At 41.6% G+C, this 14,946-nt stretch overlaps 1 protein-coding gene across 3 annotated transcripts in view; it reads right to left on the bottom strand.

Annotated features, from left to right (window-relative positions):
* rxrgb (retinoid X receptor, gamma b) overlaps positions 1–14,040 on the bottom strand; it is a 29,909-nt gene extending 15,869 nt beyond the window's left edge. Inside the window, exon 1 of one of the 3 annotated variants that reach the window (XM_086047256.1) lies at positions 13,795–14,040. In XM_086047256.1, the coding sequence (XP_085903382.1) occupies positions 13,795–13,825 (31 nt within the window). In that variant the 5' untranslated portion in view covers positions 13,826–14,040. Of the gene's footprint in view, positions 1–5,674; positions 5,881–9,541; positions 9,715–13,794 lie in introns of those variants that run through there. The other 2 variants (XM_086047257.1, XM_086047254.1) reach the window with 2 other exon arrangements.
* Positions 14,041–14,946: the final 906 nt, after the last annotated feature.

Genomic DNA, 14,946 nt, shown 5'->3' with positions numbered 1-14,946 from the left:
ACAGTGAGCAGAGGTCAGCTGCAACAGGAAGTATATAAAACTGAGCTAACGGAGTTAATTTTTTTTTTTCGTGCATTATAAAATTTCAATTAATCTCCATAGTTAATAGTTTAACTTTGACAGCCCTAATATATATACACACACATTATCGCGATGAGGATATTTTTTCGATATATTGTGAAGCCCTAATATACATCCATATATACACTTTACATATAAAGACGATTCAATACGTATCGATACATATTTTAAACTTGGAACAATTCCAAGTTGATGGACTCACATCTTTTAAATCAAAACCAATTTCCAGATTTAAACCGTCTTTTGTTCCACCCCTAGAAGAGAACTTATGTGTGGGGAGAAGAGGCAAGACCTGCACACCTGATGTGGTGATCAACAGGTTTAACGGAACACCCCCCGTTCAAAACCCGCTAAATCCCTCACTGTTAATTACACTGCTAGCTGGATGGAGCACTCCACTGTGGTGTAATTCAATAAGCCTGCGGCCCACTAACTAATAATATCTCCTCTCCGGAGAACAGCGTGGGAGTGGGCTCGGCGACAGGATGGTAGCGACAGATCGACTCCAAAACAACACATGCCTTAATAAATACCAGATTAGCTCTTACGAAGACGCATCTTAAACTTCCATCTGTTCGATACCTGTTGGCTCCATGACTCTATTCGTGCCCGTCTGGGTGTGTTTGCACACCCCGACCGCGGTGTGTGTGTGTGTGTGCGTGTGCATATCCGTCATCGACCAAAAGACAGAGAGCAGAATGAACCCTAAAGTAATCAGGCAGACAGTCTGCAGAGCTCGTTACCTTGAGCGGACATGTACTGTAATGAATAAGTCTCCTAACTGCGAGCTGCAACAACGAGGAAAATACACCGATCGCCCGGCCCCGTGCGCACGAGCACGGAACCGCAGCCCGCGATAAACATTAATTTCTTTGCTAAATGAGGTTGATGCCTGATCAATTGTGTCACTAAATCCTCTTATCCCTGGGTAAGTATGTGCAGCTCAGCAGGCCAGCTGTCAAGAAGGTGGGAGGCCAAAGAGAAGCGGGAGGAGGAGGAGGGGATGGAGGCAGACAGCGAAAGAGGGATGGACAGATTGATGGATGGCGGGGGCAACGTCCCGCGCGGAATCTGCTTTTTTTTTTTTTTTTTTTCCCCCCAAAAGCTAACATGATCCCACTAGCACACACATGTAATCTCTCAGTCTGGCAAAGAACAGCCGACCGACAATTGAGAAGCCCCTGTTGTGTGCAGATAGATCGATAGACAGACTAAACATAAAACAGATGGCTGGATATATAAATGTACTTTTTTTTAATTTTTTATTTTTATAATGGTATTCTGGGGGACGGGAACATCTCTCTTTCAATATTCTGAACTCCTATTTCTTTCTTGTCTATAGAAGAACATTACGGTCCAGAGGCGAGAGTGCCTAAAGAAGGTGTGTAACTTAACCACATCTATAAAGTACTTGCGACAGAACAACCTCATGGCGTGATAATCAACAATCAAGTCTACTTGTTTGACAGAATCCTTAAAGTGGAAGTCAACATAAACATTTTTTTTTTTCAAAGAACATGTTCGATGCAAGCCCACTAGTTGAAACAGAGCATTCTGATAAATCTTGCATTTGTGGAATAAGTGTTTATCCACTCGTTTTTAGCCATCTCTGGGGGCAGCCATTTTGTCTTCTGTCGACTGAAAATGACATCGCAACTGCTCACAACGACCAATCACGGCTCAGATTCAGAAAACAGCTCAGCCGTGATTGGTCGTTGTGAGCAGTTGTGATGTCATTTTTAGTCGACAGAAGACAAAATGAAGCATGATGTAGTGTAAATGAATGATGGAACTATGTCACACGGTTGTCTATGTATTTGGATTTGCTTTTATTTTGCTTTGTCAAACTTGCGAGTGAGAATTTGTAACCTAGATAAATCAAGGTTAAATACATCAAAATAAATGAATCACCTGTATCACACGTATACTATGCATTTGACAGCTTCTCTGAGGGTAAACGACTACTACTGTATATTTTCTGACTAAGTTCAAAAGCCACAATAAAACAATTCTGTTGGAAATTATCGGGGAAAAGTACAGCACTTGAGTCTCATTTCTGTGATATACTGTATGAGAAATTCGTTTTTCCTCAAACCAAGCGGCTGTAATAAGTTAACACAAACAACTTGCACCAGTGAACTCCTTTGACCCCAAAATTCTGCCCCGTGGTGAACTCTCGAGTGAACACACAAACTTTCCCTGAAAAGAAGATGAACGACCTGACCTCTGCTCCATTTTCTACAACAGCAAACCATTTTTTTTTCTGTTTCTGTTTGGTGCAATAATGGACAAATGAAGTAGAATCACTTGAAAATTGTCCCCCAAATACCCAAAGTTGCAGCCGCGGCCTCCCATCTACGTAGGCAGACTTGCTAGGGTGAAGCTTTTTACACAGAGGCAGCGGATCGATGTAGAGGCCAGGGCTGAGATAAAAACTTGATAAAAAGTTTAAAACACAAACAGCGCAAATCAGCTCACTCAGGCTGATCTGCCGAAGCAGCCCGTGAGGCTTTTCTGTGAGATGACTATTTCTGTCACTATTACTTTTCTGCATTTGTAACTGTCCCATGTTTACGTCATCAACGTATTTTAAAAGTGTTATCTTGACTTTTTCTGTTTAAATAATCCAAATGTGTGAGTGTGTGCAGCAAGGTTATTGAATTAATGAAAATCAACAAAATAACAAAGACATTTTCATTAATGCCATACAATAAAAATCAAAGTGCCTTTAGAAAATATATAATTGAAACTGAAACAAAATTTTCTGTTTGTAAAACTAACCAAAACTAACTAGCGAAATATCCTTCATTTTCATTTTTGCCAATTAATTTCATATGTGAACTTTTGAGTTTAATTCAGAATGTATTTATTACTGTACAGAAGAAATATGGTTTAACACTGAAAAAGTTGTGTAAAAGAATAACCCAATGTGACAATTTGACCAAATTTTCTTTTTTTCTTCAGTTTTTTTTTTTTTTGCACAACACACTCTCAAAACAACCCCTTTTTTGTTGTCCAACCCAGAAAGTCGGGTCAAATGGACCCAAGTAGTGGCCGTTTTTGACCCAATGTGGGTTACTTTTGGCCCAACTGTTTTTAGAGTGAACATCATTTAGGAATTGTAGTTTACTTTACTTCAATACACAATACCTGGTGATTTTTCCCCCTTACACTTTACAAGCACTCCACACAAAAACACAAAAACTAAGATAAAGCATACTAAGATAAAGCATACTCCCCCCCCCCCAAAGAAAAATAAAAAATAAAAACTTACAAACCCGTTCTAAAATCAAATTAATACTAACTGTACGGAATAAAAACTAAATATAATGAAAAATCCAAAACTACTATACCTTGGCGTGTAGTCATGAAACGTGCAGAAATAAAGTTTAGCGTAATACTGTACATAAGGTAGGAAGTAATACAATACATCAATATAATGATGATACATAAAGACAAGGCACCAAACACACAGACACACGCACACTCACTTTCAAACAAACACATACCGAGGGTGACCTGACCTCTGAACCGCGTGACCTAGAGGAAACTGCTGAATTTGATATTAATGAACAAAAAAAAAAATAAAAAACTTGTCACAAATAAAGCCTGAGGTGCTGAAAGCAAAGTGAACAAACTGAAATAAATTAGCCCGTGGTGAGTTTACACGTTGACTCCTCCACATAAAAACAATCATGAACCACACCAACTCCGCCTTGTAATGGCAGCATTAGATTGTGGTGCAACGCAGGAATTTAGTCCAAGTGTCATTAGTTGGAACAAGCTAATGACATGACTCTTGAACAAGTGACGTGCATGTGATTTCCAGCGACATTGTAAAAGTATCCGAGCAACATTCACAGTTTTCCAAAAACAGTTGTTATGCGCAGTCACACACGTCCTTATGTCGCAAACCTCATTAGACTGTGAGCTATTTAATAGCATGTGACGTTCCATTCATGTCCTGTGCCGGTAAATACTGGCGCTTGTTGTTGTGGAACTTAAAGCCTTCTCAGTGCTTTCGTTTCACTGTTTGAACAGGGTTACAATTAAGCGATTAGCTGGCACTGGCAGCTAGACTACATGCCTAATTAGTCATATTATTCTAATGTTGTGGTAACAGTTTGGTTATGTGGATATTTACTAATCTACTATAACGTTGTAGTTGGGCAGAATCCTTGTATCTCCAAAATTCATCCATCCATTTTCCGACACGTCTATCCTCACTAACACCCCGAAATCATATTCAATCGCTATCTTAATACACACACACAAGAACCACAAAAAAAAAAAAAAATCACAAATGTATTACTCTGTCATTAATTAAAATGATAGGACATATCGACAAAATTAGCCTAGAGCATATTACAGGAAAAACTGACATCAACACAATGGCACAATCAGCTCAATGCACAGACAAGCACAGATGCCCGATAATTGGCCGGGTACAGTATGTGTGCGAGCGAACTTACGTCAACACCTCCCAACACATCTCTTCAAACAGAGGAAGGAGGAAAGCAGAAAACCAGAGTAAGCGCTGACGGAAGGATGCTAGTTGACGGACAGCAGATGCGAACAAGGAGGGGAAAGCAGGATGGAAAGGGCCAAAAGGAAGGGAAGCGTGTGGAGAGACAAACAGATAGTGAAGGACGAAGCGACACGTGTTGGGGGCAGGGGGTTCCCCGAAATTGACACCACAAGTGAGAATTTGACTTAGACATCCAGGTGACCAGGTCTACTCTAGCTGATTTTGGCCGAGAGGCATTGCACACCCTGAACTGGTCAGACAAACACGCATTTACGCTCACATTCAAGTTAGGATACATGTTTTTGGAACGTGGAAGGAAGTCGGAGTATACGGTGAAAAATATACGGTGAAAATCCATACTGTATAAGTACGGGGAGAACATGCAGGCTTCAAAAAGGGAGGCCGGAGCCCGGATTGGGACCCCCAACCACAACGGTGAGGCAGATGTGCATGCCACTCAGGAATTAATAAAAAAAAGTTTGGCCTTGAAATAATACGAATAAAAATATACATATACTGTTTATGTGTAGCATATACTTAATATATTTTTATAATTTATTTATTTATTGTAATTTACTTTTCAATGCAAACATAATATTTAGGCATTTCATTATTATGATCATTTCTATCTACAAGATACTTCATATATTTTTATAATTTATTTATTTATTGTAATTTACTTTTCAATTCAAATATAATATTTAGGCATTTCATTATTATGATCATTTCCATCTACAAGATACGGTATCTATTATCGTCTTGAAGTTACCAAATATGGTTCGGGGCTCTATAAAAGACAAATATCCTCTAGTTTTCTGTGTAATCCACAATGGAAAAACCCAATGCAAAGAAGCAGCACACATTATTTGCGCTCAGAGTTTCTACCCTGGGAAGATGAGTTTTATAAAGAGCGTCCGGGGATTAGAGGTATTACCATAATGCATCCGTTAGCGAGTCTAACTATGCGTGGGAAAAACCCAGAGCAAAAAAATAAATGAAACACACAACTGACCGTGATCTGCTTCCCACTATTCCCTAAAAGGATGCCCCGAGTCGACTACTCACAGTGGCCATAACCCAGCTCCCTCCCGGCGCCACCTCCAGCTGCAGGTGATGCCGCAGGTTGCCACATGCCTTCGGGTGCGAGCTGGCAGGACGCCAGTCGCCGTCCCAGGCCTCCGACTTGAGTGATGGAGCGCTTGACAAACTAAAAATGAGGCGGAAACTCCGGATCCGTGCTACTTTTTAGGAATGGTGAAAAGGAGGAGGAGGCGGAAGGGGGAGTGGGGGTATCAGTGGAGAGCAAAAAGAGGAGGAGTCCATCAACCCCGGTTACAAGATTAGCCAGATTATCCTTCCCGAGAGATCAATCCCATAGGAACTGTTTGCTGTCCGACTGATGACACAAATCAGCTCTTCAGCTCAACTCAACTCAACTTGTGTCTCACTATACCTCAGGCTGTGCCTAAAACTGTGCGGGGACACCTGTTATAGTGCAGGGTGTCTGACATAGCATTAAATGGGGGGAAATGGGAAGGCGGGGCAGGACACTAAAGCTGTCAGGAGCAAGGATGGGACGGATCACACTTACAGTATAACCGGTAGTTTCCCATTACAGCTTCTTAAAAGGGATCAGACATGAGTACATGGTGGACAGTTTCCATAGCCAGAGGCCGTTAAGACAGCCCCCAAAAAAAAAAAGAATCAGATGACCCGTTTACACAAAGCAGTGCTGTTTGGATCTATTAGGTATGTATATTTTTGCATTTCCATAATAAATGGTCACAAAATACGCCAAGGATACAAAAAACGTAACTGTGGAGGACTAGAAGTCGACTGTGGTTGAGATTTTCATTGGTTGGCTAGTTGAGATTTTGGGGATTTACAACGCAGAAAATATTGGGACGACAGCGACAAGGAGAAACGTGAACCAGGAAGCATTAACTCATTCAGTCCCAGACTTTTTCCGACCAATTGTGAAATGACATCTAAATATATCATTGGGATAGAATGAGTTAATGACAATCGCACAGGGTGAGGCTTCAAATTCACATAAAATCAAGCCACTGTCTTCTCTCTAAAATTCCTTGGGTATGTCTATTGAATGCGTGAAACCACGCACGATACACTGAAAAAGGGATCCTACTTTGACTAGCATGTTTCTTACATCCACAGTACACATGCCTACATATTTGAGCCGTGAAAATATGTCCACTTAAAGCCTCCGGTGGCTGGAATATCTCCCACCGGGTCGTCACAGGGCTTTCCAACAGCCACCAGCTAGCTTGCGAGCTAGCAGGCGTCCGGGGCTCCTCTCAGCCGACGGACATGCGGCGGGCTCATCTGAAGCGTCACATCCTCGCTTGGGAATCAAAATAACGACCCCGAGCTGTTCTGTATAATAATGGCTTCCAGGAAAGATGCATTTTTGGGGTATAGGCCACGGGCATCTAAAAATAACCTGGACTCACAGTGGCCTCTCACGGCTGAGGCCAGAGGGCAGCCATCTTGGATTGCCACTGTTAACAACTTCTGTGCGGTTTTCGCTGAAAACAGTAATCGGTGCGTGTTTTATGCCAGGTTCCGTGTATGTTGCAAAGGGTCATAAAACCTTCCACCATGTGTGTATAGTCAGTATCCCCCGGCAGTAAATATACAAGACTGAAGGTTTACCATTCGCCACCAGAGGTACACAGGTTCCCTCTGGCGGTACGCGAAAGAATTATTGTCAAAGTACAGTTCGGTTGTACAGTGGTACCTCTACATACGAACGTCTCTTCATACGAAATTTTCAAGTTACGAAACGCATCAACAGGAAAATATTGCCTCATGTTACGAAATAAATTTCAGGATACGAAAGGTAAAAGTATGGGCTGCTACTCGCAGCTCCAGAGTTTCCTGAACGCATCATACTCATAGCTGCTCTGCCATTGGCTATTATCTAGCATCTTCCTGGCATCCCATTGGCTAAGAGGGACCTCTACCGTATGTGTCTATGTGTGTCGAAAGACAGTTAGATAGATATATATGTGATAGATATGTCTATGCAGCGTCCTCGTCATTCGCCCCTCGGGCCATGAGGTGTTCCGATAGTTTTACATGAAAGAAAGGAGGAAAAGAAAAAAGGAGAAAATCTTTTTTTTTTGGTCCATACAAACAAAGCAAGAGATAAATAATAGAAAGGTATGAAAAAGGGATGGTTGATCTCGATAAAGAATATGACCGTTAATGAATCGACAGTCGCCACGTTATTAAATCAGTTGTTTACAAAACGCCAGGCAAAAACCACTTCTGGGAGAGAACATGAACCAAAGAGGGCAAAAAGCGATGAGGACAGCAATTAAAAGGTAAACCAGAATCATTTTTATTCTTGATACTCTATTCTTTGTTTTTGTACATTATGCACAACTCTAATCTATTGTGCAATAATCTAATTGTAACATGTTTGTATTTGTTACATGTTTTGATGCATTTCTATGCTTTATAAAACATTTATGTCTGAATATTGGGGGCCTTGGAACGGATTAGGGCATTTACATGGAAAACACGTCTCTACTTACAAAATTTTCTAATTAAGAAATTTCTTCCAGAACCAATTTCGTAAGTAGAGGTACCACTGTATTTAACCTTTAAGTAGAATACAAATCCATTCAGGAAGGAGACGTTTGTTTTTAAACTTGTATTTAGGCACGTTTTTGGGGGTGCTACTTGGTGTAATTTGTGAACCACTGCCCTATGGCTTATTCATGTTCTGGAAACATTTGGCAAATGGCCAATGCTGAAAAAAGAAAGTGACAAGAAGAGGCCCTCGGCTGACGAATTTTCACATCAGTGTTCTACTTTCCTCAAAACATCTGTAATTCGCTTTGATGTCATGAAGAAAAATGAGCCAGTTGTGATATGGTCAACTGCCCCTCCGTGTGCTTGTGGTTATTAATATGCATGTGTCCGTAGCCTTAGCGCAAGCGTTTCACATGTATAGCATTCCAGGAAGTCAGGAATTGTCTTGTTAGAATGCTGGACGGTCGTCAAGTAAACAGACAGCAAAGCGAAAAGCCAGATGCAAACACAGGCCCAAAATATACCTTAAAGGCAAAGAAGAACAATACATGGCAAAGCCTAAGGGAACTTAAATAAAGCGCAAAACCCATGAGGGGAATGCAAGTTTAATCTGAACCTTGGTACAAGAAGCCAAGGACACAGAAAAGGGCTTCGAAAGTACAGTGTTGCCTTCAGATACGAGTTTGTTCCGTGACCAGGCTTGTCACTCAAAATACACATTGCAACGATTGCCACTAATCTGTCCCCGCCCCCCCCAAAAAAAAAATAATAATAATAGCAGTATAATATTGTATTTTAGAAAAACATACAATAATGACAAAATTAAATAGAATGAAAAGAAGCTAAACCATTTTTGCCTCATTTTTTTTTCAATGGGCATTGTGCTGCTATTTTAGCATTAAGCTAATAGATTCCAAGACAAAGTTGTATGGTTGATTTCAATACACAACGTGTTGTGTAATTGTCTTTGTTGGATTTGACAATAAACTTCAATTAGCAGTGGCAATAAATGGCCAAACTACTGCTTGCTGTGTGAAGCGAGTTCACTGCTAGCGCGCAGGGCTCACATCTGCAGTCAAAAAGTCAGGCCACTCCTATCTCAAGCCACCACTGTATTTCCAAACTGACTTTTCTATGCAAAACGTGGTTTAAAAAGTTTACAAGACACTTATTAATTCTAATCACCAGAGAATACCGGCTGTCACTAACAGAAGTGTGCAGCTGCTTTTTTAATACCTTCTGTCACCATATCAAAAATTCACCTGATGCCCTTCCAGCCTTATAAATAAACATTAGCATCGGAGGGGTGCTAAGCAAAGCCCTGTACATGCACTGCTTAGAGCACACATAACTCAACAGATTGCCGCGCACCTGCGTCAAATGTCCATACAGCGCTTGGATGAGGGCCACCAGCAGTAATCAGATCCACTCGGAGGCGGCAGACTGGCAAAAGAGACTCGACAAGCTCCGATGCAAGACGAGAAAACGAGGAGGAGACACACAAGCTACCATTTCAAGACTTAACAAATCCCAGCGGGCGAAGCAGAAATAATCCTTAAATGCATTCTGTGTTATAATAGAATGTCATGGCCCACATAAAACACAGTGAATTAACCCCCAGCGCTAAATTTGGCGCACACTCTGATCACCTTGAACAAAAGCTTTAAAAGGGATTTGTGGGTACATCCTTAAAAGAAAAAAAAAATCATTTGTTCTCAGAGTCACTGTACACTGTACTTTGATATCACAGTATCATAGTATTCAAAAGGTATTTACAAGCCAGGGTGTCTCAGAATAAAGTCAAGTACAAATTATGCTATCAATGACAAGTTTCTCAGCATCAACAAAATTCGCTTCAGTGGAAAAACTTGAAAAAAATTGTTTCAGCAAGTGATAAAGCTTTAACTGTACTGCCTTCAGGTTGTTGTGCATGGTAATTTTCCACTTAAAGTGTGGGTGTCCAAACTACGGCCCGGGGGCAATTTGTGGCCCTTCATCCATTTTTCAGTGGCCCGCGGCATTTACTAAAATTGACGTTTGACATGGTCCACAAGGCAAGTTAAAAAAGAAAAGATGGAGGTGGGCAGAGTGAGAAAGGAGGGTGTCAAAAATATAGGTGCCACTACTAATAATAAATTGGTTCAAAATATCTTACTGCAGTTTGCTCTTGTTTTGGTTCCAAATGTGGAGATGGCATGCATGGATCTAGTCTAGTGGGGTCGTTGGCCACCCGGAAAATCTGAAATAATCCTAAACAATTTACCCCATCACCTTTAACAGAAAGCTGTGTTAAAACAGTTTTAAATAAGTAGAAAATATAAACTATATGTAATTGCTTGCTTGACTGATTTTAGAGTGTTGAATAAACTAAAGCTGACGACGTTTTTTAAAGTGGCCCTTGCAATCCTTAAATTTATGTGCATGCGGCCCTGACAAATGTTCATTACACCTTCATCATTAACTAGTAAGTGTTCATGTTTTAGAGGTGAATTATTTCTTACATGACAGCTAAGAATGTTAAAAATGTGACTTAGAGCATTGCCCGTAGAGTTAATAACGTTTTTATGATCGGGGCAGTTTGACGCTGAAAATGCTTATTTATATTTCCATTATTTCCTACGGGGAAAGAAAATAGTTTCAAAATGCGCAAACAACTCTGAGGCAGTCAATAGTGCACTCAAAACAAGCAAACGCCGAAAGGGACGGCGGTAGTTTGCGTGGACTGCATGCAGTTATTGCACAATTAATGAAGACATTTCCAAATGCACCTCACAAGCAAACACCGTTGCAACCTTTCCAAGGTCCTCTGCTTGATTAAATCTGGAATGAAATCAACGGTTTGACCTTCTTCGCTAATGACTAATTACTGACAATTAGCCCCGAGAATGGCTTCCCTGCGCCCCCTTCTTTTCCCTCAACTCTGTTCTCGCAGTAAGCACATGCGCCCGCACACACACATACGCGCGCACACAATCCAGTCAAGCAGCCTTTTTCCACTGACACGGAGCAACACGCACTCAATACTACTGCATGTATTGTGTGCTAATGCGTTCGGTCTCAAGTAGCGAGAATCCTTGAGTAAACCCGCCAAGAGCCACACCCTCTACCTGTGTGGTTTATTTATCTCTGTGGGAGTGGGTGGGGAACTGTGCTGGGCTTGGCAGTCAGCGAGCAGGTTTTTAAAGGTGCCACGGCTTTCCAGACTCACGGCAACGGCCACATTCTTTCGGTCACATGACGACGTGGTCGCGGTCGGGTCCCAGGCAGTGAGCTATATGTTGGCTACGGTCGCAAGTAGGAACTTATATATGAACGTGCGGCTGGAGATGAGTGTCGAGTCCGAGCGTGAACCCCAAGCAAAAGTCACGGTTGTTCACATCAAACGGGGGGACTGCTTTCTCCAGCCCGCCCTGGGATTCTTCCTCTTTTATAGTTCTCCCTTTTCACTTGCCGTCCCCTGTAACGACTTCTTAAATAAGTTCTCAGCATCAAAGGCAGCCGGGGGGGGATGCTCGTCAAGATGGGAAATTTTGAAAGAGAAAAAAAAAAAAAAAAAAAAAAAAAAGTGCTGAGAAAGACGAAATGCTTATTCTTCTGCAAAGCGAGGGGCGGGCCTTGAACAAGCAGACTGAAACAGATGTCTGAGAAAAGATGAGTGGACCTCCAAGCAATCTGATCACAAGACAGTTTTGTTTCATCTATGATACACGTTGTGCTAAATTAGGATGGGTTTATCAATTTGAAGCATCTATCCAAGAAATAAACCACATGTATGGCCCTGGCAATACATAATTTAGATCCAAGAAACATATGTTGAAGGGGTAATATAAATTGTACCATCCTTTTTAATGATATGAAAGGGCTTGGAAGATGACGTTCCAGATGACTAATCATTCATTTTAAATTAGTCTCGTGCAAAAAAATACAATAATAAAATCAGACCAGCGGTGTTTGCGGATTGGAGAAGCGTGTAAAAGAACATTTTGCATGCTGGGACAAAGGAACTCTGCATATTCTACAGCTGGATTTACAACAACACACAAGAACCATGAAACTGCAACAGAAATCCAGAAAAGTGCATTTGACTTTTATTGCATTTAAGATGATAGAAGTTCTGATGATGAAACTAAAAATAAATCGGACCATTTGGGATGCCACAGGGCCTAAATATTCCATATCCGGTTGACAGCTATAGGCTTTCCTTACAAGTTGTCCTATCCAGATGTCTCTTCCATTCCCCTTGGGGGTACACTGGTTATGGAAACAATTACCAGCCTGTGTGAATGGTGATGAGATTTCACTGATAGCATATTGATGCTGTTTATGCTCAAAGGCGGCTTTTGAGTTATTATTTAATGCCACGTGAATATCTTTCGCTACACTTGCCCTACTTTCCAATAAATAAAAAGGCACTGCAGCGATTGATTCTTCATTGGTATAGCTCGCACATGACAAGAAAACATTAGGTAGAGCTGCACAATACAAAAAGATCCACAAGACTCCACTAGTCTAAACATGACATTTTGAATAATATTGCATTTGTGAAATATGAATTAAGCAGTAAAATCCACCCATTTTTAGCCATCTTTAGCCACTTCCTGTCAACTGAAAATGACATCACGGTCGCTCGGGACTCAGGTAACAACCAATCACGGCTCACCTGTTCTATGAAGCTGAGCTATGATTGTTTTTTTTCTTGCTCATGTCATGTCTGAGACTACGTACACAAACAGAGATGGATAAACTGCAAAAAAAAAGTGACACAAACAACTATTTACCAAGACAATATGATTGATAAAATTGGTTATATAGCATTTAAAGTTCTGCCAAAAAAAAAAGAGTTAACAAGGTAAGATGCTCATGCACAATAAAAACACATGTTGTGGTTCTGTAGCACATGAACCAAGAGAACAAAATCGCTGGTGTGCAAATTCAACTTGTTAATTCAGTGAACTGAACACACAAAACCCATCTCCTTTGGCCCACAGTGACCCACGTGTTGCCCAACTCCACAGGGCTGTAAAGCTGTCACATAAACAATTCTGCTAATAGAAGGGCAAAGGGGTAAGAAAAAAAAGAAAGCCATCAGCTGGTTCAAGGGCAAAGTCGTCGAGTCAGAGCAGGAGTGAAGCTTTACTTAGCAAAATGACATCACGCTGTCCGTGGGATGGATGCCCTCTAAGATGACCCGCGTTGCGTGGAGGAGGGGGGCGGGGGGGGGGGGGGGGGCTGTAGTTGGGGTGCCACTTTTGTGCCACAAGTTTGTGTGTGACAACAAACCCGGCCGTTTCTGATGTCTGTTTTCACGTAAAAGCCCTCTACGCTCCGCGCAGTAAATTAAGTTTCAAACAGTTTAGCAGAGTCATAAATTACATAAGAGCAATTAAAATGCCAAGCTCTGACCTTTCCTGACCGGCACGATCACCTGACTTTATTTACAACACAAATATAATCGCATCGAGACACGGGAGCTCCGGGGCACTAGGACCGAGGCTGAGTGTGGTGAAAGCCTAGAGAGAGGACGCCATGGCCGGGGAACACTCCTCCAGCAAAGCGCCCTTCCTATCTGTCGCTCTCTTTCTCCGCGACGGCTTTAAAAGTCGAATACGAGGAAGCGTACTTACTTAAATGGACATACGGGTCATGGCTGTCCATAACGGTGCTATAGTCGAGGTTTCGTAGGTGTCCTACAGTCGGCGGTGCTCGGCATCCCCGCGCATTCCTCTCCCGGGCCGGACTGAAAAGCGTGCGAGGCGGCTCTAGAGCCCGGGGGGCCCGGCCAGGGAGGAGGAGGAGGGGCCGCTCAAAAACAGCACTTCTCCCAATGACAACAGTGGTCCGTATCAAGCTCCAACACGATCGGGACCAAACGCCTCCGCTGCTGCTGTGGTGGATGTGAGGGTTTCTTTCTTTTTCTTTTTCTTTTTCTTTTTTTTTTTTCCTTAATGCTTGTTGGCCTACTTTCCGATTAAATAGAATAAAAACATACCAAGAATCAGACGCCAAAGCTGTCAGCTGAGAGGGAAGTGTTTGCTGGAAGCAGAAAGGAAAAGCAAAGGTCTCCACACGCACAACACATTTTTTTAAAAATAAAACTTGCATTTCAGGAAAATAAACCATGTTTGATCTGTAGTCATACACAACTGTCAGTGAAATGTCAACAAATGATTTGCATTACTGCATTTTCATAAATAACATCAGCTACCTCATGTTTTTTTTCTGAACCTAAGCAGCAAACTATTCAATAATTTACACTATTAGATTCGATTTGTACTTCTGACAAGCCAAACTGAGCATTATTATTTTATGAAACATCATTCCTAGTATTGAGGCTCTTTTGTGCTAGTCTATCAAAAGAATATCTATCTATCTAGCTATCCAGCTATCTAGCTATCTATCTCTTTCACAGCATCGCAGAATCTTATTGAGGTATCAGTCAGGAGAAGGGAACAAAAGAATTTCTACTGTACCATGGAACACAGAGAAGATAATCAACATCAGGTTTATCCAGTTTTCTATCCATCCATCCATCCATCCATCAACATCATGTGTGTATTATCTTGAAATTTCGTATGGAACCACAATATATTGTATTTAGATCATGTGTTTCTTACCATTTACATAATCCACATGTTTATTTCAGCCTGTCTTATGTTTACCTGTTGCTAGTGTGAGACTGACTAAGACCCCCTCCCTACCCCTGTGGAGTAGACCCCCCAACCTCCCACACACACACACACACACACACACCCCTCGCCACAGAGAGGGGTCATGCA

The sequence above is a fragment of the Filicampus tigris genome, chromosome 12 (assembly GCF_054856515.1).
Source record: "Filicampus tigris isolate MCC_2025a chromosome 12, RoL_Ftig_1.0, whole genome shotgun sequence".
NCBI lineage: Eukaryota > Metazoa > Chordata > Actinopteri > Syngnathiformes > Syngnathidae > Filicampus > Filicampus tigris.
Note: the sequence above shows the minus strand (reverse complement) of the source record. Positions and strands in the feature narration are given on the sequence as shown.